The following is a 24,154-nucleotide window of genomic DNA, read 5'->3' as shown; positions in this document are numbered from 1 at the left end:
AATGCAGCACTAACCTTTGATGATCTTCATCAGATGACAACCCTAGGACATTATGTTATACAATACATGCATGTTTTGTTCAATCAAGTTCATATTTATATCAAAAACCATCTTTTTACATTAGCATGTGACTAGCATGTGACTAGCATTCCCACCGAACACTGCCGGTGAATTTACTAAATTACTCACGATAAACGTTCACAAAAAACATAACAATTATTTTAAGAATTATAGATACAGAACTCCTCTATGCACTCGCTATGTCTGATTTTAAAATAGCTTTTCGGTGAAAGCACATTTTGCAATATTCTCAGTAGATAGCCCGGCATCACAGGGCTAGCTATTTAGACACCCAGCAAGTTTAGCATTCACCAAAGTCAGATTTACAATAACAAATGTTGGTTTGGTCCCAAATAATCCATTGTTATATCCAAATAGCGGCGTTTTGTTTGTGCGTTCAAGACAATATCCGAAAGGGTAAAGAAGGGTTACGAGCACGGCGCATTTCGTGACCAAAAAATTCTAAATATTCCATTACCGTACTTCAAAGCATGTCAACCGCTGTTTAAAATCAATTTTTATGCCATTTTTCTCGTAAAAAAGCGATAATATTCTGACCGGGAAATAGTTTTTTTATTACAAAGAGAGTGAAAGTAAAAGCATGCTATCCCCTCATGCACGAGCCTCAGTCTAATGGCCCTCTGATAGAGCACTTGCCAAACACGCTAATGTGTTTCAGCCTGGGGATGGAATTACATCGTTCAGCTTTTTCCCGCCTTCTGAGAGCCCATGGGAGCCGTAGGAAGTGTCACGTCATGCCAGAGATCCCCTGTATTTGTTAGAGATAATCAAGGAGGGCAAGAAATGGTCAGACAGGCCACTTCCTGTAAGGAATCTTCTCAGGTTTTGGCCTGCCAAATGAGTTCTGTTATACTCACAGACACCATTCAAACAGTTTTAGAAACTTTAGGGTGTTTTCTATCCAAAGCCAATAATTATAATATAATAATTATATGCATATTCTAGTTACTGGGCAGGAGTAGTAACCAGATTAAATCGGGTACATTTTTTTATCCGGCCGTGAAAATACTGCCCCCTAGCCCCAACAGGTTAATGTGCTTCTTCTTGACCCACTCCTTTGTTGCCTTGGCCGTGTGTTTTGGGTCATTGTCATGCTGGAATACCCATCCACGACCCATTTTCAATGCCCTGGCTGAGGAAAGGATGTTCTCACCCAAGATTTGACGGTACATGACCCCGTCCATCGTCCCTTTGATGTGGTGAAGTTGTCCTGTCCCCTTAGCAGAAAAACACCCCCAAAGCATAATGTTTCCACCTCCATGTTTGACGGTGGAGATGGTGTTCTTGGGGTCATAGGCAGCATTCCTCCTCCTCCAAACACGGCGAGTTGAGTTGATGCCAAAGAGCTCCATTTTGGTCTCATCTGACCACAACACTTTCACCAGTTGTCTTCTGAATCATTCAAATGTTCATTGGCAAACGTCAGACGGGCATGTATATGTATTCTTGAGCAGCGGGACCTTGTTGGCGCTGCAGGATTCCAGTCCTTCACGGCGTAGTGTGTTACCAATTGTTTTTTTGGTAACTATGGTCCCAGCTGCCTTGAGATCATTGACAAGATCCTCCCGTGTAGTTCTGGGCTGATTCCTCACCGTTCTCATGATCATTGCGAAACCCACGAGGTGAGATCTTGCATGGAGCCCCAGGCCGAGGGATATTGACAGTTCTTTTGTTTTTCTTCCATTTGCGAATAATCGCACCAAATGTTGTCACCTTCTCACCAAGCTGCTTGGCGATGGTCTTGTAGCCCATTCCAGCCTTGTGTAAGTCTACAATCTTGTCCTTGACATCCTTGGAGAGCTCTTTGGTCTTGGCCATGGTGGAGAGTTTGGAATCTGATTGATTGATTGCTTCTGTGGACAGGTGTCTTTTTTACAGGTAACAAGCTGCGGTTAGGAGCACTCCCTTTAACAGTGTGCTCCTAATCTCAGCTCATTACCTGTATAAAAGACACCTGGGAGCCAGAAATCTTTCTGATTGAGAGGGGGTCAAATACTTATTTCCCTCATTAAAATGCAAATCAATTTATAACATTTTTGACATGCGTTTTTCTGGATATTTTTGTTTCTGTCTCTCACTGTTCAAATAAATCTACCATTAAAATTATAGACTGATCCTTTCTTTATCAGTGGGCAAACGTACAAAATCAGCAGGGGATCAAATACTTTTTCCCCCCACTGTATATATATCCCTCTTAAGACACTCCTTCTCTCCAATCCTTAAACCGTAAGATATAACAGGAAAAGAGTAACAAGATACCAAACCCTTATTACTCCCTTCAGGGAATTTGTCCTCACCTCCTCACCTCCTGACCTCAACCCCTCCTTCATTTAATCCACAGAGGTCCATCTGTCTCCCCTGTGTCAACACGTTGCTCTCCTTTTGTTCACATTCCACAGCTATCTGTCTTTCTACAGAGACCCAGTCTCTTTCACTCCTTAATATACTATGTGTCTGATCTATCATGTCTTTAATATCTCAATGTTCAAAACGTCGAATCCAACACATGGCACATTTTAGCCCATTCCATTGGTCGTTACGTGAAATCGCCACGCACCAGGGGCAACGGGATATACAAATAAAATCGGCAATTATCGAATCTCCTGACTTTCATTGGGCAATTAGCAACACCTGAGTATATCTGTTGTCACTTATAAGCCAGCCATTGATTAGCAGTGTCTGGGGATTCTTAAGAAACAACCAAAAAATGTGCATTAGTTCTGAATATGATTGTGGTTCTGTTTAGAAAAATAGCTATGGCTTTAGAACTGTTAAGGTTAGTGTTTCCATTTATTGATCTAGTTTCTGTCCATTGTCTTACAGTTTTGTAACATTTGAATGTTTTGTAGAGTTTCTTGGGTATGTTGCCTGCTAATTGGAGAGAACCAGTTCTCATAACCCAAAAGGTGAGTGGTTGTTCTACACATTGATTTGGTTCAAATAACAGTAGTTATATAAACTCAGCAAAAAAAGAAACGTCCTCTCACTGTCAACTGTGTTTATATTCAGTAAACTTAACATGTGTAAATATTTGTATGAACATAACAAGATTCAACAACAGACACAAACTGAACAAGTTCCACAGACGTGACTAACAGAAATGTAATAATGTGTCCCTGAACAAAGGGGGAGTCAAAAGTAACAGTCAGTATCTGGTGTGGCCACCAGCTATATTAAGTACTGCAGTGCATCTCCTCCTCATGGACTGCACCAGATTTGCCAGTTCTTGCTGTGAGATGTTACCCCACTCTTCCACCAAGGCACCTGCAAGTTCCTGGACATTTCTGGGGGGAATGGCCCTAGTCCTCATCCTCCAATCCAACAGGTCCTAGACGTGCTCAATGGGATTGAGATCCGGGTTCTTTGCTGGCCATGGCAGAACATGCATTCCTGTCTTGCAGGAAATCACGCACAGAACGAGCAGTATGGCTGGTGGCATTGTCATGCTGGAGGGTCATGTCAGGTTGAGCCTGCAGGAAGGGTACCACATGAGGGAGGAGGATGTCTTCCCTGTACTGTGACACACCACCCTAGACCACGACGGACCCTCCAGCTCCAACTCGATCCTGCTCCAGAGTACAGGCCTCACTGTAACGCTCATTCCTTCGACGATAAATGCGAATCTGACCATCACCCCTGGTGAGACAAAACCGTGTCTGGTCCAGCGATGGTGGGTTTGTGCATGTAGGCAACGTTGTTTCTGGTGATGTCTGGTGAGGACCTGCCTTACAACAGGCCTGCAAGCCCTCAGTCCAGCCTCTCTGTCTATTGTAGACAGTCTGAGCACTGATGGAGGGATTGTGTGTTCCTGGTGTATCTCGGCAGTTGCTGTTGCCGTCCTGAATCTGTCCCGCAGGTGTGATGTACCGATTTTGTGCAGGTGTTTCACGTGGTTTACCACTGTGAGGATGATCAGCTGTCCCCTATAGTGCTGTCTTAGGCATCTCACAGTATGGACATTGCCATTTTTTGCCCTGGCCACATCTGCAGTCCTCATGCCTCCTTGCAGCATGTCTAAGGCACGTTCACGCAGATGAGCAGGGACCCTGAGCATCTTTCTTTTGGTGTTTTTCAGAGTTAGTTGAAAGGCCTCTTTAGTGTCCTAAGTTTGACCTTAATTGCCTACTGTGTGAGTTTTATATTCATTATACATGTAAAGTAGTATGTTAACATGAAGTATTTTCCAAGAGAGAATCCAACAAAATTGTAAAATAGATTGTATGTAGAAGCTTAACTATTGTTCATTAGTTTACTCCAATTAGGGGAGAGGTGGTAGGGTTAGTGGAAAATATTGTATGTTTGGGTGACTAGAAGTGATGCAGGCAATTACATTGATTGTAGCTTCTATCTGCAAAATTAAAGCTGATCTACCCCTAAACAAAACAAGTCAAAAGGTTGTCATTTTTCTATTTTGAACTTTGTCTTTGTTTCCTAGGTGATTATGGATATATTCCCCTAACTGCACCAAAAGTAACCGGCTCCTATGCCCCAGCAGAAGCAATAGCGCCTGTGTCTCGGCAGAAGCAACAAGACCCCGACAGATGCGGCAAGACACTTGCAGATGCAGAAGACGCCCTTGCTTTGGCAGAAGCAACAGGACCCCAGCAGATGTGGCAGGCGCCTTTGCCCCGGCAGATCTGGCAGGCGCCCTTGCCTCGGCAGAAGCAACAGGACCCCGGCAGAAGCAACAGGACCCCAGCAGATGTGGCAGGCCCACGTGCCTCAGCAGGTCTTTGACAAAGAAATTGATACTACTGTTGCATGATTTAATGATTAATAAACCATTTAATTTTGCCTATATTTTATAACAATTTTTTTTCAATATTTTGCTTAAACAATCAGTTTAAAGTTGTTTTGCTGGTACATAGTGTCTTCAGAAATAATTCATACCCCTTGACCTATTCCCCCCCCCAAAATTGTAGCCTGAATTCAAGCGTATAGGTAAACATTTTTTTATATCTACACACACTACCCCATAATGTAAATATGTTTTTAGAAATGTTGACAAACGTATTGAAAATGAAATGCAGAAATTTCTCAGTTACATAAATATTCACACCCTTGAGGCAGTACTTTGTAGAAGCACCTTTGGCAGTGACTACAGTTTTGAGTCTTTCTGGGTAAGTATCCTTAGAGCTTTCCACACCTGGATTGTTCAACTTTTGCCCATTTTATTATTTTCAAAAAATGTCACGCTCTGTCGAATTTGGTTGTTCCTTGCTAGACAACCATTTTCAGGTGTTGCCATAGTTTTGATTTAAATATAACTTGGCCACTCAGGAACATTCACCATCTTGGTAAGCAACTTCTGTAGATTTGTCCTTTTATGTTGTCCTGCTGAAAAGTGAAATCATCATCCAGTGTCTGGTGGGAAAGCAGACTGAACTAGGATTTTGCCTATTCTTAGGTCATTCAGGTTTATTTTTTATTATCCTGAATGACCCCAGTCCTTAATGATTGATAGTATACCCTAACATGATGCCGCCACTGCTATGCTTGAAAATATGGAGTGGTAATCTAATGTATTGGATTTGCCCCAAACACAACTCTCCGTATTCAGGACAATTTTTTTGCAGTATTACTTTAGTGATTTTGTAAACAGGATAAAAAAATAATAATTCTGTGCTGGCTTCCTTTTCACTGTCAATTAGGCTAGTATTGTGGAGTAACTACGTTGATCCATCCTCAGTTTTCTATCACAGCCATTACACTAATTGTTTTAAAGTTACCATTGGCCTCATGGTGAAATCCCTGAACGGTGTCCTTCCTTTACAGCAACTGGGTTAGAATGGAGGCCTGTATCTTTGTAGTGACCGGGTGTATTGAGACACCAGAGTATAATCACGTCATGCTCAAAGGGACAATCCATGTCTGCTTTTTTTCTACCATCTACCAATGAGTGCCTTTTTCCAGGCATTGGAAAACCTCTAGTCTTTATAGTTGAATCTGTTTGCTTTTCTGAGCAGTCCCATGCAACTTATGTAACTTAAGCACATGTTTACTCCCGAACTGATTTAGGCTTCCCCTAACGAAGGGGTTGAATTGAATACTTAATGACCCAAAATATTTCAGCTTTTGTAATTAATTTGTGCAAAAATTATTCCATTTTGACATTATGGGGTATTGTGTGTGTGTGTGTGTGTAGGCTGGTGACAAAAAATATACATTTTAAATTCAGGTGACGTGGAAAAAGTCAAGGGGTGTGAATACTTTCTGAAGGCACTGTATGCGTGCAGTATCATATGTGCCCTCTATGGTTCCAACCATTGTAGGAATAGGTCAAACTTGCTCGGCGCAACCAAAATGACTCGATCATAAAAGATCAAAGATTGCAGTCATTGCAAAAAGACATTGTGTGAAATCCTTAACTAGAGTGAGTAGAGGGAGAACTTATGCAAGTCAGAGACCTGGCAGTGTGGTGCAATTACAACAACCTCTCAACGTGAGCAAGACAAAGGAGTTGACTGTGGGCTACAGGAAAAGGAGAGCTGAACATGCCCCCATTGACGGGGCTGTAGCGTAGCAGGTCGAGAGTTTCAGGTTCCTTGTTGTCCACATCACCAACAAACTATCATGGTCCAAACACACCAAGACAGTCGTGAAGAGGGCACGACAACACCATTTCCCCCTCAGGAGACTGAAAAGATTTGGCATGGGTCCCCAGATCCTCGAAGTTCTACAGCTGCACCAATGGTGAGCATCCTGACCGGTTGCATCACCTCCTGGTGATATGGCAACTGCTCGGCATGTGACCGCAAGGCTGCAAATACATCACTGGGGCCAAGCTTCCTGCCATCCAGGACCTATATACTAAGTGGTGTCAGAGGAAGGCCCAAAAAATTGTCAAAGACTCCAGTCACCCAAGTCATAGACTGTTCTCTCTGCTATTGCACGGCAAGTGGTACCGGAGCGCCAAGTCTAGGTCCAAACGGCTCCTTAACAGCTTCTACCCCCAAGCCACAAGACTGCTGAACAATTAATCAAATGGTTACCCTGACTATTTATATTGACAGCCCCACCCCTTTGTTTTTACACTGCTGCTACTTACTGTTTATTATCTATGCAAGAAGAAATACAGTAGACGGCACGAGTCAGTGATTGACCTATTTTATGTGTCACGTGGTTATGCCCATATATTTACATCCTGTCCGTCTCACGCTATCTAGTGAGTGCTTATGCAACCGGATAGTGCATCTGTTTATGGTAAAGCATGTGTTTGCATTAAAGATGTCAATTTGATTGATGTGTAGTGACCTTGTTGAACTATGTAATGTGTTTGAACATTTTAAAGAGTAGAGCACTGTTATCGTGAGCTTATGGCCTGGCTGTTGTATATTAAACTGTAATTTCCAGGGGGGTAGGGTCAAGGTCGGTATAAGTAAAGAGCTGTGAACACTACAAGCGACAAGAAACCTCGAGAGATAAACCACAGAAAACATGGTCCTAGACCAATTTTAGGTGTATTGTGATTTAACTTCAATGAATGAAATCGCTGTCTCTCTCTCCGTGTGTGTTGACAAGGATCTGTAGCGTCAGGGGCGGAGCTAATGACATCTGCCACCACCCATGTGGGAGGTCATTTGGTTACAAACATAGAAACATGCTGATAACATTATTTTCTAAGAAAGGAATTATAGAATTATACATGTAAATATTTAAAGGATATAAATTGCATTTATGTATAAACATTTTAGTAGAAAATACATGGGTTTTAAAAAATAAAAGTATTTACCTTCAATGAATGACAGCGGGCCCTATGTCTGTGTGTGTCCAGGCTGCGGGCTGCATGGTAGGTGTCAGGTTACAAGCTGTTGATTGACACACAGAGAATCCTTATCAAGGAGCAACATTTTTCAGTTTTTTATTTGTTAAAAAAGTTTGAAATATCCAATAAATTTCATTCCACTTCATAATTGTGTCCCACTTGTTGTTGATTCTTCACAAAAAATTACAGTTTTATATCTTTATGTTTGAAGCCTGAAATGTGGCAAAAGGTCGAAAAGTTCAAGGCGGCCGAATACTTTCGCAAGGCACTGTAGATATATATTATTTAAGAATGATTTGTCTTAATTGTTTTCATTGACATGTTTTTTTTTTTTTAAATGAAGGCTATTTAGCCATTGAGCAGTAGCCATTGTTTTTATTCATACTGTTTGTAAACAATAGCTTCTGCCCTCTTAGGTTCTATTTGACCCTCTTATTATATCAAAACCTCTCAGACTAGAAAGTATGATTAGAAACTATGGCCAACTATGTTCAAACTATGATTAGAAACGATAATTAGAAACTATGACAAACTATGATGATAAACTGAACAAAGATGAAGTCATGTCTGTGTGAGTGATGATCTATTATTTAATTGTGTAATATTATACTCTCTCTCAATGTATAACATTATCATCATAATCTTTATTATTATTATGGTACAGGTGAGACATACCCAGGAATGTCAACATCTTGGCAAGTGCTGAAATCTGTACAGCAGCCCCAGACAATCATGTACAGTAGCTCCAATTTACAAGAATGGGTTTACAAGGCAGTGATGAAAACAGTTTATGAGCGCTAATTAAAACATACAATAATATATATTTGATACAATTACCCATTCAAAACTGTTGTTACAAAATCACTTCTCATTGTGTTCATTTCAAGGTTTCACAAAACATAAAACAACTATCTAGTTAATGTTTCTCGGACTAACACACTGAGTTTCCTATTTACTAAAGAACAATCATCAAGACAAACACAAAAAGATGTAATATAATCTGTATACATGTCATTCTATACTGAAAACAGGCACATTGTGAAAGAGTTTTGATGTTGATGTGATAACACATTTTTTATTCATCTCTCAATTTAGGATAATATCGTTAATTTTTACTTTACTTTAATTGTATTATTTATCTTGTCTCATACCATGCTAATAAACTACCAAGCAATGCAAGCAGATGTGGAAGTAACCCCATAACAGGTGTGTGTCTTTTTGGATCAATAATTAATCAAGAATACCAATAGGCATGATCAGATCCTCTTCCATATTCGGGCATCATATAATGCACAGCCACATGCAAATCCATAAAACTCCACCAATAAAACATTGAAAACCTTAACATGACTACTGGCAATGTCATTATTTTTGTCACCATCCATCAATTGTTGAATTGTGTTATTTTTCTTTGTACATGCACCGAGCTTCCAAGGGCTGGAGCCAATCGACGTAGTAAATTAAAAAGACCCAAATAAACGTATGTGAAAAGATGTGGTTAAAGTATAAAAATGTGCTGTTTTTTTGTTTTGTATTTTGTTTTGTTACATCAACCAAGTTTTCCTAACATTTCCCATAACTAGTAAGCCTTACATCCTGAATGAATATGGGCTCCCAAATATGCACCTGGGAACACATGGAAGGGGTGGGACCACATGCACTTTTAAGTAATTGAGCCAAGAACATAATTTCTATATTGTAATTAAAATCATTGACCCATAAGAGAACACATGACCAAAGCAAAGCGTGAGCCATATATAATTAAAACAACATTATTCTTAATGAGAAATATAATCTAATAAACAAATGTTTGCACAACGAAATACATGAAAACTGTCTCCAACATTGTATTTAGCTATGTATAAAACGTTCATATTGGCAGTAAGGTCATTGAGAATAGCAATAGACAATAGTTATTGTGGGAGGTTTAGGGATAAATATATTGAAGGTTCATGAATGTTAAAGATTTGTTCACAGTGGGGATTTTGAAAGAGGGGGATTAGAACCCCAAAGTAATAGTGAAAAGAAAGATCATAAAGGTAATTTCAGATTCAGGTTTGGGGGGGTAATAAATTATTGGAAACCACTATTCACACTATGTGGATTATAAACATGTCCAGACATAGAGAACCATCACATCAAGAAGGTGTAACAGTGATGAATGGCTATTCAATGTACAACAGTAGTCATCTGTAACAAGCAATATGTATTAAATATGTTTACATACATCCATGACTGAATGGTTTCACAAACGCCTTTAAAGGTTTTGTAAGTGAGTTGTAACAGGCCTCATTCAGCAGTCTGAAGTAACCTAGAGACACCAAAACATCATTGTTTAGAGAAGCTTGGAGATTATTCCACAAGTAAAGGGTAAAGAGCTGATTTACTGAACTCTGTACAGACCAAAGGAATTTCCAGAGTTAGCAAATCCTGAGACTGTGTATGATAACTCTGACTCGTACATCTAATGGTTATTGTAGATGTTAGCTACAGAGTGAGTTTACAGTAGGTCAAAGAGCTTTATAAAGGCAAAGAGAGCAACGAATTGACCTACGTGACCTCAAAGAGGGTCAGCCTAGTTTATGATAGAGAATGCAGGGATGTGTACTAAACCTGTACCCATAATAAAACAAAGTGCTCTAGGATCAAATGCATCTAAAGGCTTTAATGAAGTGGCAGCTGCATTCATATAGATGATTTTGCAATAGTCTAGGACCAGTAAGAACATTGATTGAATTATCTGCTTTGTATTATTACGCGAGAGGCCAGACCTATTTCTATAGAAGAAGCCCCTTTTATATTCAGCATCTTAATTAACTAACTCGTCAATATGTTTTTTAAAAAGACAACTTAACGTATATACTGATACACCGTACTCGGTACGCACACTTCAATCATTAGAATCATTTTTGTGTACTCTAGAAAACAACATATACTTAGTTTTCCATGTATTCAATAATAATTTAAGGTCAATAAAGGTTTTCTGCAAAATAATGAAAGCCTAATGTAGTTCAGATAGAGCCTGATCAGCAGGGCGGGGCAATAGAGTACACAACGGTATCGTCTGCATACAGGTGCAGGTAAAACTTTGTCATCATTATATTTATATATTTCTGACAAAACAATATTATTAATGTATACAATATAGTTGTTTATTAGACATTCTAACATATAACACAATATCTAGATACTAAAAAATGTATACGCAACATTTGAACAACAATTTCAACCCCCCTCAGGTTATGATGTATACAACTTGACGATACATTGGCAATTTCAGTATTCCTTTTTTATTTTTTATTGAGTCGTTTTTTTTACATGTAATCTAAGATCTTCATAACCAAATACATACACAACTGTTTTCATTCCCCCATGGCTATATAAACCGAACTCTAGGTTTCATTTGCGTTATAATAATGATTTAAAAATGAAAGTTTCTACCATTCCTCTCTGCAGATCCTCTCAAGCTCTGTCAGGTTGGATGTGGAGCGTTGCTGCACAGCTATTTTCAGGTCTCTCCAGAGATGTTTGATCGGGTTCAAGTCCCGGCTATGGCTGGGCCACTCAATGGTGCCAGGTTTCCTCCAGACGTGACGCTTGGCATTCAAGCCAAAGAGTTCAATCTTGGTTTAATCAGACCAGAGAATCTTGTTCTCATGGTTTTAGAGTCTTTAGGTGTTTTTTGGCAAACTCCAAGCCGGCTGTGATATGCCTTTTACTGAGGAGAGGCTTCCACCTCGCCACTCTACCATAAAGCCCTGATTGGTGGAGTGCTGCAGAGATGGAACTCCAGAGGAACTCTAGAGCTCTGTCAGAGTGACAATCGGGTTCTTGGTCACCTCCCTGACCAAGGCCCTTCTCCCCCGATTGCTCAGTTTGGCCCGGCGGCCAGCTCTAGGAAGAGTCTTGGTGGTTCCAAAGTTCTTCCATTTATAAACGATGGAGGCCACTGTTTTCTTAGGGACCTTAAATGCTACAGAAATTTTTTGGTACACTTCCCCAGATCTCTTAATCAGGGATTAGTAGGGGATTTATCTGAAAATACAAATAGCAGATACATTCCATTACATCTGCGTCATCGTAGGTTTGGGCAAAGGGTTTCTCCATGAAGTTAAACTCAGACATCTCAGAATTCACAAAGTCAAACACAGACTGCGCATCTCGCCCACTTGAGACAAAGTAGCCCAACAAATGTTCCTGAATAAAGCCCTGATCATCCACATACCTGACGATAACTGACAACTGCAAGCAGACTGGTGTCACCTTAACATTACCAGGAAAACGCTTGACCCTATAAGGTATGATAGTGATTAATCAGTTGTAAAAAGGTTTTATATGGGCTATGATGGGACCAGTTTTTTCTCATCAAGTCAAATGGTTTTAAAAAAACTCCTGAAGAAAACTGGCCCTGGGGGGATGAAACCCCTGTCAAACTACAGCAACCTTATACTTGTTCATATGAATTATATTTAGACTAGATTAAGAGGGGGGTTTCCTCTACCCAGACACAGAGACAACAACTGATAGACAACAGAACTCACAGGGCTGAGTTTGCTTTATGCATGTTTGCATTCAGGGCCGGCCCTTGACGTTGTGCTGCTCTAGGCAAGACAAAAAACTGCCGACCTCCCTCCTATCCCCGCTAAACTATGTACAGCAGGGGGTCAGCAATAGGTTTTTTTAAAGCTAAAAGTCACAGGAACAGAACATAATAGCAGCCCAATTCATAGGCATATTCTACAAATGAAACACAATTTTTAACAGATCTGGTTAGTAGGCTATATAATCAATCCAATGTCAATAACATAGCCTAATGATTACATTGATAAAATCACCAATGTCGCTATTATATTAGTGAGATGAAATCTTTATGAGGGGATTGGGGAAAAATAGCTTGAAATCAAGAGAAGATGTTGTGCTGAAAAAGTCTCAAATGAAAGGTGGATAATGAAAATAGAAGTTTCAGGGAAGAATGGACAGAGAAATAAGCAAACTTACCATTTCTCCAATGTCTAACCAGAGTGTCTTGTTTGCAATGCTGTTTGCAAATAATTACATCTTAGACATCCTTATGAATCTAATCATGGCACCTTCAAAAGTTCCCTTTCCACCCAGACAGAGGCTCTACCGATGCAGAAAAATGTAAGCTTCCACTGCTGGCTACTTGTCCGTTGTACAACCCAACAACAGAAGGGCTTCCCTAAAAGCTTCCTGGGTTCAAACAAACATATATTTTTTAATAGGGACAGAATAGCTCATCAAATATTATAGGATGTTATTATTATAGGCAGCTCAGCTTCAGAATGGCATAGAGAGGAATCAGTACATCCTCATATGCATCGGAGTCACCTCTTTTGCAGGCATTTGAAAGCTTGTTTCTACCATAAGTCATCACAGAGTTAAGCATTGTTATAGAACGCTTTATATAATCTGGATTTCTTGTATGTATTTTTTTCTACATTTAAAGCAAACAATAGATACCCTTTTCTTTAACAAAGGGTACAGGGTACCCTCACTCAATTCAAGCCCTGGTTTTAACCAAACACACCAAACCCTTCACGGAGGTATTTAAGGAGTACATGCCGTATTGGAGGATTTGGCTATACCGACATCTATGGATAGCATAATTATGTCTGTCAAACAGGTAGGCTTACCACTTATTTTTTTGAATAGGAAGAAATAGGCTCCAGTTATATATGTAATTAGATGGTTGGTGCTCGTGTGCACATATAGGAGGTCCCTTACCGGAAAGTTACAATGTTGCAATCACTATGCAGCCAACTGCCTATATGAGGAAACCGAGTTTCTTACTAATAATATGCCACCTGTTATCACACATGCCACGACACAATAAAAATAACACTTCTATTTAACATATCATTTAATATTCCTGTAGAACTGTAAAAAAGAGTGAGATAACAAGTGCCTCGTTTCATTGGAGCAGTGTAAAATAAGCTTTATGTCAATGACCCTGCCTTAACAAATGTATTTTATTTACATATTGAATTTGATTGTCCAACATCAGTTTCAGCATTTCTTTATTTTGTGGCCCGCATAGAGTGCTGTTGCTGTTGAGCTGCATTGCAGTCATTGTTTTCTTTCTAGCTGTCCATGGTCCTGAAATCAAATGGAGAGAGTGAGTGTGAGAGAGAGAGCGACAAAGGAAGAGAGAGCGAGAAACGGGAAGAGAGAGAGAGAGAGAGAGAGAGAGAGAGACAGAGAGATTAGGATGTAGTCTATTTAAATTTAAAATATACAAAGTAAACAGGAGATAAATAATTAATCTTAATAAATTACTCAGTGAAAGAATGAATACGAGTGTATGATCAACGCTTCCCTTCATTCAAAGACAAGTTCACTCACATTGCCATCCTGGAAGCAAACGCTTGCACTGCTTGTTGGAGGTTGATTTTATAAGACAATTCATGATCAATTGATATGGTGGTGAGTCCATTGAGCCTCTTAATTCATAGAAGAGCTCAGGTCGTTTGAGCTTGGAGAATGTGTGCTCTCCCCTTGCCACTGTCACGGGGAGTGTGAAGAACTCTCAGGGCAACATAGGCATTGAGATACAGGGAGGCCATTTGGTGTCTGGATATATACTCCAGTGCGTCGAGTGGTTTTGTCTCACTGCATAGCTCTTTTGCGTCGATGTCCCTGGAATCCCCATATGTAAGGGCCCTCTAGAGTGTTGCGCAGTCCCTGGTAAACACTACAGTGTCTATGTCCTTGACGGTGGGGTGTTGTACAGGATGCTGAAAACACTGCTGTGCTCTTCGAGCTGCGTAAAGCCCTCGTTGACGAACTGGATAGCAGAATCAAGAAACCGATTAAAGAAATGTACTTCGAATTTCTGCTAAGGGTCAGTCACAGGCTCATCCTCTCCCTCATAGCCAAAACAGACTCCTCTTCTTCCTGGGACGGACAATGGGCTGCACTCGGAAACAGGGCACAGTACACATCTCCTCTGCCAACTCATTTGCGCTTGCTAATGCGCCAGCGAAAGCTGCATCGGAGTGGTAGTCTTGGAGGAATACCCTGGTTGAGTTCAGTTGAGCCACTGCTTGTGAAAGGTTAAAACTCACCACCTGCAAACTCTTTCTGGTGATTTTCACTTTGAACAATGTGTCATACCAAATGACCACTGCGCACGAAGCCAAATTTGTTCATCTTGGCGGCAATGCTGTTTGCCTCCAACCTTGTTTTAGCACAGGGCATCATAAATCTCCCCGAGTTGGTATTGCACAGGTTTTACAGCCTCCACCCGGCTCTCCCATCTCATGGTGCTGAGGGGTTTCACTGTGAGTCCATCTTTTACGTGCTCTTTCAGCACGTCCCAGCTGTGTGTAGCTCCAGATAAACACGTCTAAATCTCTTGGATGGTGTTAAAAAACTCAGCTGCCTACAGGCAACATGATAACGCATCAGAGAGAACCAGATTCAGTGCGCTCCATGGCACAAAAAAATGCCCTTGTATTGATATCATGCACTCTCTTTTGAACTCTGCTGTGCCTCCCCCGCATATTTGCCCCGTTGTCATACCCCTGCCCTCTCATGTCCATGATGGCGATGCCATGTTTCTGTAGTTTTGAGATGAACAACTCTGTCATGCCCACCCCGTTGCGTCAAGCAGTTCACTAAACTCCAGGAAGTGCTCTCTCGTGCACACTGACCCATCATCCTCGGTTGAAACAAAATGCACCACTGTAGTCATCTGATCTGTTTTGCTCTTGTTTGGTGTGCAGGTCAAAATTATAGAAACATGTTTGGCTGCTTTTAGCTCACTGCACACTGTCTGCTGGAACTCTTGTGCCAGCATGTCAATGATTTCGTTCTGGATTATTTTACCAAGGTAGTGCACGTGTTTCTTTGGACTGTACTCTCCTTACAAACTTCTCCATGATTCCATCAAAGATACCCAGCATTTCCACAAACTTCAGAATGTTCCCATTATTTGGCTTGTTCATCCAGTCGGTGGTCCCACATTGCGCAAAATTCTGGGTGGCCATTAAGCGTATCAGGGCTATGAGCCTCTGTAGCAGCTGCTGCCAGTTGGGAGTCTCTCTGTCAATAGCCTGTTGGGCTTGGGTATCGATAGTTTGCTTGTACACCAGCCTGATCTCCAGCTCCTTCCACCTCTGGAAACTATCTAGGTGGTCATGCGACTTCTCATGTGAGCTGAGGCGGTGGCACAGATTCTTCCAGTCCTTGGTTCCATACCTGACCAGCGCAGATTTGCACTAGTGTGAAAAAGTTTGCAGCAAAAACAGAAGGCTGCATCGTTTTGCTTGGAATAGACAAACCATGGTCTCTCCACTCGCTCCCCGTTCGCCATCCTCCTATTGTAGTGGGCCACCGAACATTTTCGTTGCCCCTCTTCTCTTGGGAAATTCCTCTCCTTATCCTGATGTGGCCCAGCCTGCACTAACATATCCCGTAACGATCCATTCATACATTTTTGCCACTCACCGGGATCTTTTATGTTTTTTTTGTCTGGGAGTCGGATTTAGCAGCAGCACCACTGTCATCGGGGATGGGGTGCGACGAATCTGAGTCAGGGTCCAAGATAGTAGAGTCTCCGCCAGAATTGTTTGGAGGTGTGGCTAGGCCTGGTGTGGCCACCCGTTCTTGTTCACCCAGTGAGCTCTCATCATTGGTGGAAGTGGATGGCTCATCCGGTTTGCCCTCTTCACTGCTAGAAGCAGCGAACGGGGGCTCGTCCGTCTCGGCGAATGAGCGCCTGTCCCCGGAGGCTTGTCGTTCTCTATACTGGCTGATGGACATTGCTGCACGCTGATCAATTTCAGCAGCGAATTTCTTTGGTTTAGAGATTGTGCCTCTTTTCTCTTTTTTTTCTTTTTTTATTCGCTTCATTCATTTTTGTCTCTTAGACATGGTAGCAAATTTGTTTCAAATCTCTGTAGCTTAGTTTTAGCTGATGATATCTACTAGTATGAGCTAGCTAACGTTAACAGGATATGTTAGGCAACTGCCTTAATCACCAACCGTTTTCATCACACAAACAAAAAAACAATACAATAATTGAATTGGCAGATTCATTTTTATTAATGTTTCACAGTTGGATAATCCCATATAAAACACACACACATCACCATAGCTTCCAAAGATAGTATGAGTGAACTTTGGGAGAAGAGAGAATAGGGTGGGGGCGGGAACTGCAGCCATGGCTATGAGCTGGTGGCTGGGGTGCAGGTGGTTTAGAAGCCGATCAGGGGCACTGGAGGGTGGCAGCCAATTGCCAAAATGACGGCCGCATAATCTTACCTAATGGGAGGGCCAGCCTTGTTTGCATCATGCAGAGCTATGCAACTGTAATCCTAACAAAACATTAACTCACATCTGTCATCACTATTATGTTGATTGATTAATTCCAGTTACTAATTTTGGATTGAAAACGTATAGGCAGCCTGGCCAGCCCAAGTTTGAATGTAAACTAAATTTAATCACATTTTCTCCTGACACAAAAATGGACTATAAATACATAACGTTACCAATTTGTTTACCCTGACCAGGTGGACATGGCGCATAGGCTGTACCCTAGGCTGCTGCAACATTTATATGAGTTTTTAATTGTCTGTCCGGAGTGATGTGTTATCACCTTTGCTAAATAAATACATAAGTGGAAAGCCTACTTGAGCTGGCATTAAAAAAATGCACTGGGTCACTCTCTTTAATTGAACTGCATTCCAAGTGACTACCTCATGAAGCTGGTTGAGAGAATGCCAAGAATGTGCAAAGCTGTCAAGGCAAAGGGTGGCTACTTTGAAGAATGTCAAATATATTTTGATTTGTTTAACACTTGTTTTGGTTACTACTTGATTCCATATATTACTCACCACCTGGATTCGGACTTATGGGGCAAAATGTGATACATAGAGTTAAATATATGCCATGACCTAGATATTGGACAGACTTCAAAACTTTGCCGTTTATAAAAAGGTGTTATTCAATGTGTTTCTGTGGGCTATAGTAGCAAAGGCAAAATTCTATATTTTATCAAAACATTGATAAAATGTTCATACCTAAAACTGTCCCAAAATTCATACAGCTAATTGATCATGGTATGAACTTTTAAACCAATTCCATATGTTCGCTTAGTACTCTCCCTAAGGCTCAGACAGATGAAGAATAAGTCTGGATTGTCAACACCATGTACAATGCATGCCTACATCTAAAGTGCACTACATGACCAAAGTTATGTGGACATCAGCTTGTTGAACATCTCATTTCAAAATCATGGGCATTAATATAGAGTTGGTTCCCCCCCATTGCAGCTATAAAAGCCTCTACTCTTCTGGGAAGGCGTTCCACTAGATGTTTGAACATTGCTGCGGGGACTTCCATTCAGCCGCAACAGCATTAATGAGGTCAGAAACTGATGTTGGTTGATTAGGCCTGGCTCGCAGTCGGCGTTCCAATTCTTCCCAAAGGTGTTCGATAGGGTTGAGGTCAAGGCTCTTTGCAGGCCCGTCAAACTTCCACACCAATCGCAAACCGTTTCTGTATGGACCTTGCGTTGTGCACAGGGGCATTGTCATGCTGAAACAGCAAAGAGCCTTCCCCCAAACTGTTGTCAGAGTTAACACAGAATTGTCTAGAATGTTATTGTATGCGATAGCATTAAGGCTTCCCTTCAGTGGAACTAAGGGGCCCAGCCCAAAACCATTATTCTGCCAACAAACTTTAGTTGGCACTATGCAGTCGGGCAGGTAGCATTCTCCTGGCATCCGTGAAACCTAGATTTGTCCTGACAGATGGAGTGATTAGTCTCTCCAGACAAGGCATTTCCATTGCGCTTGAGTCCAATATCACCAAGCATTACACCACTCCTGCAGACAAGTGGAATTGCACATAGATTGTAGGCGTGTGCAGCTTTTCATTCGCTTCACGAAGCTTCTGAACAGTTCTGGTGCTGACAATGCTTCCAGAGGCAGTTATTAATGCTAAGTGTTGCAACCGAGGACTACACGCTACAGCCCTGTCCTGAGATTGTGTGGCCTATCACATTAACACGACTTATTTGACCAGGGTTGCTTTAGCAGGGTGGAAATTTGAAAAACTGACTTGGAAAAGTGTCATCCTATGACTGCCACGTTGAAAGCCAGAGCTCGTCAAGGCCCTTCTACTGCCAATGTTTGAATATGGAGATTGCATGGCTGTGTGCTCGATTTTATACGAGTCAGCAACGGGTGTGGCCGAAATGCCGAATCCAGTAATTTGAAGGGGTGTCAACATAGAAAAGTATGAACATGAGGTGTGACATTTCACCACTTAACAGTAATGTAGAGCCAAACTTGGAATTTGAACCACCAGTAGCAATGGTAAACACCATATATTTGAAGACAACCACTCTTTTACTGCCAACTGTACTGGTAACCCACACCATCCGTTTGAAATCAGCAAGCACAAGAGTACCCTCAGTATTGCAAAGACATAAGATATTGGAAAGTAAAATTGTTTATTGATTCAGTCATGCAAGAGTAGCAAGAACACCAGCAACTTCCTGGTCAAAACAAAAGCATGACTGAAACCTGAAAGAAATTAGAACAGTATCAGCAACAGAATCTTATGTCATCAATTTGACATAAAAAAAAGTCTCACCATAAGCTTCTAAAGGATGAATCCCCCATTAGATTTCCCTGTTGGCAGATACATGGTTAGTACAAAGGACTTCAAATTCAGAGAGCAAAGTTAAGACCAGATTAAAGTTGTATGATACCTTGTAGGATCCTTTACTAGTGGTGGGTATGTGCCATTGGGAGCATTTCCGCTGTCAATTGGCATAGCCTCCCTACGAGTGTAGCGGGTTTGGGAGAAAACAGTTTTGCCATTCTCGTTGTGGGATTTGAAACCGATTTGGAACTGAGAGCTACTAGAGGCACCATCTTCAGTGCTTTTGTAGTGTTTCTGCTGAGACATTGGTGCCAGTTGCTGCTGGGGCATTTGAGCTGGATACCCCACTTGCTGAGGTTCGACGGCCAGTTGCTTCTGCTGGGGAATTTGAGCTGGATGCCACACGAGCGGAGGCTGCTGGGGCATGGCGGCCAGATGATTTTGCTGCTGGAGCATTTTAGCGCGATACCACACTTGCTGGGGCTCGACAGCCAGTTCCTTCTGCTGCTGGGGAAATTGAGCTGGGTGCCACACGAGCGGAGGCTGCTCAGGAATGGAGGCCTGTTGCTTCTGTGGCATGGCGGCCAGATGATTTTGCTGCTGGAACATTTTAGCTTGATACCACACTTGCTGGGGCATGGCAGTCAGTTCCTTCTGTTGAGGTTCAGTGGCCAGTTGCTTCTGCTGCAGGGGCATTTGAGCTGGAAGCAATGCTTGCTGGGGCGTGGTGGATGATTGCTTCTGCAATTCAGTGGCTGGTTGCTTCTTGGGCATTTGAGCTGGATTCCACACCTGCTGAGGTTGCTGGGCTATGGTGGTAGGTTCCTTCTGCAGTAGCGGAATGGGGGCCAGTTGCTTCTGCTGGGGAAATTGAGCTGGATGCCACACTTTCTGAGGATTGGTGGCATGTTCCTTCTGCAGCATTTGAGCTAGATGTAACACTTGCTGGGGCATGGCGGTCGGTTCCTTCTGCTGAGGTTCAATGGCCGGTTGCTTCTGCTGCAGGGGCATTTGAGCTGGAAGCAACGCTTGCTGGGGCATGGTGGATGGTTGCTTCTGCTGCTGAGGTTCAGTGGCTGGTCGATTCTTGGGCAATTGAGCAGGATGCCACACCTGCTGAGGTTGCTGGGCTATTGGGGTAGGTTCCTTCTGCAGTAGCGGAATGGGGGCCAGTTGCTTCTGCTGGGGAAATTGAGCTGGATGCCACACTTTCTGAGGATTGGTGGCATGTTCCTTCTGCAGCATTTGAGCTAGATGTAACACTTGCTGGGGCATGGCGGTCGGTTCCTTCTGCTGAGGTTCAATGGCCGGTTGCTTCTGCTGCAGGGGCATTTGAGCTGGAAGCAACGCTTGCTGGGGCATGGTGGATGGTTGCTTCTGCTGCTGAGGTTCAGTGGCTGGTCGATTCTTGGGCAATTGAGCAGGATGCCACACCTGCTGAGGTTGCTGGGCTATTGGGGTAGGTTCCTTCTGCAGTAGCGGAATGGGGGCCAGTTGCTTCTGCTGGGGAAATTGAGCTGGATGCCACACTTTCTGAGGATTGGTGGCATGTTCCTTCTGCAGCATTTGAGCTAGATGTAACACTTGCTGGGGCATGGCGGTTGGTTCCTTCTGCAGAGGTTCAGTGGCTGGTTCCTTCTGCAGTAGAGGCATGGGGGCCAGTTGCTTCTGCTGCAGGGGCATTTGAGAAGGATGCCACACTTGCTGGGGCACGGCGGTCGGTTGCTTCTGCTGCAGGGGCATTTGAGAAGGATGCCACACTTGCTGGGGCACGGCGGTCGGTTGCTTCTGCTGCAGGGGCATTTGAGAAGGATGCCACACTTGCTGGGGCACGGCGGTCGGTTGCCTCTGCTGCTGAGGTTCTGCGGTAGGTTGCTTCTGCTGCAGGGGCATTTGAGAAGGATGCCACACTTGCTGGGGCACGGCGGTCAGTTGCGGCAGCATGTGAGCTGGATGCCACACTTGCTGGGGCACGGCAGTCGGTTGCTTCTGCTGCAGCATGTGAGCTGGATGCCACACTTGCTGGGGCACGGCAGTCGGTTGCTTCTGCTGCAGGGGCATTTGAGAAAGATGCCACACTTGCTGGGGCACGGCAGTCGGTTGCTTCTGCTGCAGGGGCATGTGAGCTGGATGCCACACTTGCTGGGGCATGGCGGTCGGTTGCTCCTGCTGCAGGGGCATTTGAGAAGGATGCCACACTTGCTGGGGCACGGCGGTCGGTTGCTCCTGCTGCAGGGGCATTTGAGAAGGATGCCACACTTGCTGGGGCACGGCGGTCGGTTGCTCCTGCTGCAGGGGCATTTGAGAAGGAAGCCACACTTGCTGGGGCACGGCGGTCGGTTGCTCCTGCTGCAGGGGCATTTGAGAAGGATGCCACACTTGCTGGGGCACGGCGGTCGGTTGCCTCTGCTGCTGAGGTTCTGCGGTAGGTTGCTTCTGCTGCAGGGGCATTTGAGAAGGATGCCACACTTGCTGGGGCACGGCGGTCAGTTGCGGCAGCATGTGAGCTGGATGCCACACTTGCTGGGGCACGGCAGTCGGTTGCTTCTGCTGCAGCATGTGAGCTGGATGCCACACTTGCTGGGGCACGGCAGTCGGTTGCTTCTCCTGCAGCATGTGAGCTGGATGCCACACTTGCTGGGGCACGGCAGTCGGTTGCTTCTCCTGCAACATGTGAGCTGGATGCCACACTTGCTGGGGCACGGCAGTCGGTTGCTTCTGCTGCAGCATGTGAGCTGGATGCCACACTTGCTGGGGCACGGCAGTCGGTTGCTTCTGCTGCAGCATGTGAGCTGGATGCCACACTTGCTGGGGCACGGCAGTCGGTTGCTTCTGCTGCAGCATGTGAGCTGGATGCCACACTTGCTGGGGCACGGCAGTCGGTTGCTTCTGCTGCAGCATGTGAGCTGGATGCCACACTTGCTGGGGCACGGCAGTCGGTTGCTTCTGCTGCAGCATGTGAGCTGGATGCCACACTTGCTGGGGCACGGCAGTCGGTTGCTTCTGCTGCAGCATGTGAGCTCGATGCCACACTTGCTGGGGCACGGCAGTCGGTTGCTTCTGCTGCAGCATGTGAGCTGGATGCCACACTTGCTGGGGCACGGCAGTCGGTTGCTTCTGCTGCAGCATGTGAGCTGGATGCCACACTTGCTGGGGCACGGCAGTCGGTTGCTTCTGCTGCAGCATGTGAGCTGGATGCCACACTTGCTGGGGCACGGCAGTCGGTTGCTTCTGCTGCAGGATGTGAGCTGGATGCCACACTTGCTGGGGCACGGCAGTCGGTTGCTTCTGCTGCAGCATGTGAGCTGGATGCCACACTTGCTGGAGAACATTTGTTGGTTGCCTCTGTTGCTGAGGTTCTGCAGTCGGTTCCTTCTGCAGCATGGGCATTGGAGCTGGATGCCACACTTGCTGGTTCATGGCAGTCAGTTGCTTCCGCTGCTGAAGCTCAGTGGCTGGATACCACACTTGCTGAGGTTGCTGGGACATGGGGGCCAGTTCCTGCCGCAGGATGGCGGCCGGATGTTTCTGTTGCGCTTGCATTTGAGCTGTTGGCGACTTATAATTACCATATCCTAGAAACCTAAGTGAGCCTGCATAGAGCCATGCTGCATTAGAACCCAGTGCAGGAGACGAAACACCTAGGTAAAAAAAAAAAAATAAAAAAAAATAAAAAAAAGTAAAATGCCAGCCTTTGAAGGTTATGGAACTACATAGCTGTTATTTGAAATGAACTCACCTTCTGATGTAGAAGACATTATCCCTCCAATTAGCAGGCAACAAAGCCAAGAAACTCTTAGGAAAAAAGAAAGTCTGTTAGAAACATAGCTACCTGTAACACCTGAAGGACAAGGGAAACAAACTAGATCAATACTTTTAAAAACCTACCTGAAAGCGATTCCAATCATCACGGCCATTTCGCCCTCAAAACCTCACCAGTATTCAGAACTAACGGTAGGCATATGTCCTACCAGAATATCCCTTTTATTATATTTACCAGACTTTTGGTTGCTCCTTTTAAAGGAATCCCAGACCCTTCTAAAGTCATTGGCTAATTAAGGACAGCTGTCAGCCACTGAACTACATTAAATTTCTATTTCCAAATTGACCCCTAAATTCTACACCCTGGTCTAAACACTTCTGTGAATCAGAAAGGGTTGAATAGGGATAAGCAATATGGCCACAATTGCATCCAGACTATCAGAAGGCAAGGTGAAGCAATTACCATATTTCTTTAACCTATCTGATCGTTTCAAATGCCCATAAGTGACTAAATGGTAGGTGTAGGGGCTAGGGGTTGATTTGGAATTCAGAAATGTACTCAGGTGTGGTTGATTCTCTAATTGAGTTCCTGACAGGTTCGACAGCCCTTACTCTAAAGCACGCTTCAAACTCATTACACGGAGGGCCGAGTGTCTGTGGGTTTTCGCTCCTTCCTTGTACTTGATTGCTGAATTAAGGCCACTAATTACTCCCCTCACCTACAGTAGTTGTCTAGGTCTTAATTGAAAGGAAAAAACTAAAACCTACAGACACTAGGCCCTCCATGGAATGAGTTTGACACCCCTGATCTAAAGTAGGAAACACATTTTGTCTTGGCACTTCATTGATCGGTTTAAATTCTTGCTTGTACAAAATTCACTTGCTTCATTTGAAGATTAGAGGCTAAATGAG

General features: G+C 43.4%; 1 protein-coding gene and 1 long non-coding RNA gene across 2 annotated transcripts; one reads left to right on the top strand and one right to left on the bottom strand.

Annotated features, from left to right (window-relative positions):
• Positions 1-2,768: 2,768 nt before the first annotated feature.
• LOC106595538 (uncharacterized) lies at positions 2,769-4,717 on the top strand. Its single transcript, XR_001326409.2, has 3 exons — positions 2,769-2,857; positions 2,931-2,987; positions 4,517-4,717. It is a non-coding gene; the product is annotated as an uncharacterized lncRNA (long non-coding RNA).
• Positions 4,718-19,558: 14,841 nt separating this feature from the next.
• Positions 19,559-23,457, bottom strand: LOC123725617 (chromatin modification-related protein eaf-1-like). Its single transcript, XM_045692076.1, has 3 exons — positions 23,369-23,457; positions 23,220-23,275; positions 19,559-23,121 (listed from the first exon to the last, which is right to left on the bottom strand). Exons 1-3 carry the CDS (start codon positions 23,395-23,397, stop codon positions 19,559-19,561), a joined length of 3,648 nt encoding a protein of 1,215 aa, XP_045548032.1. The 5' UTR covers positions 23,398-23,457.
• Between the last annotated feature and the right edge of the window lie 697 nt (positions 23,458-24,154).

The sequence above is a fragment of the Salmo salar genome, chromosome ssa12 (genome assembly GCF_905237065.1).
Source record: "Salmo salar chromosome ssa12, Ssal_v3.1, whole genome shotgun sequence".
Classification (NCBI taxonomy): Eukaryota; Metazoa; Chordata; class Actinopteri; order Salmoniformes; family Salmonidae; genus Salmo; species Salmo salar.
Note: the sequence above shows the minus strand (reverse complement) of the source record. Positions and strands in the feature narration are given on the sequence as shown.

Bases quoted from the DNA above. Each gene is read 5' to 3' on its own strand.
- LOC123725617 (XM_045692076.1), bottom strand. From the start codon at position 23,397: ATGGCCGTGATGATTGGAATCGCTTTCAG. The intron at 23,276-23,368 runs GTAGGTTTTTAA...TTTTTTCCTAAG, and splicing joins ATGATTGGAATCGCTTTCAG to AGTTTCTTGGCTTTGTTGCC. The intron at 23,122-23,219 runs GTGAGTTCATTT...TTTTTTACCTAG, and splicing joins AATGTCTTCTACATCAGAAG to GTGTTTCGTCTCCTGCACTG.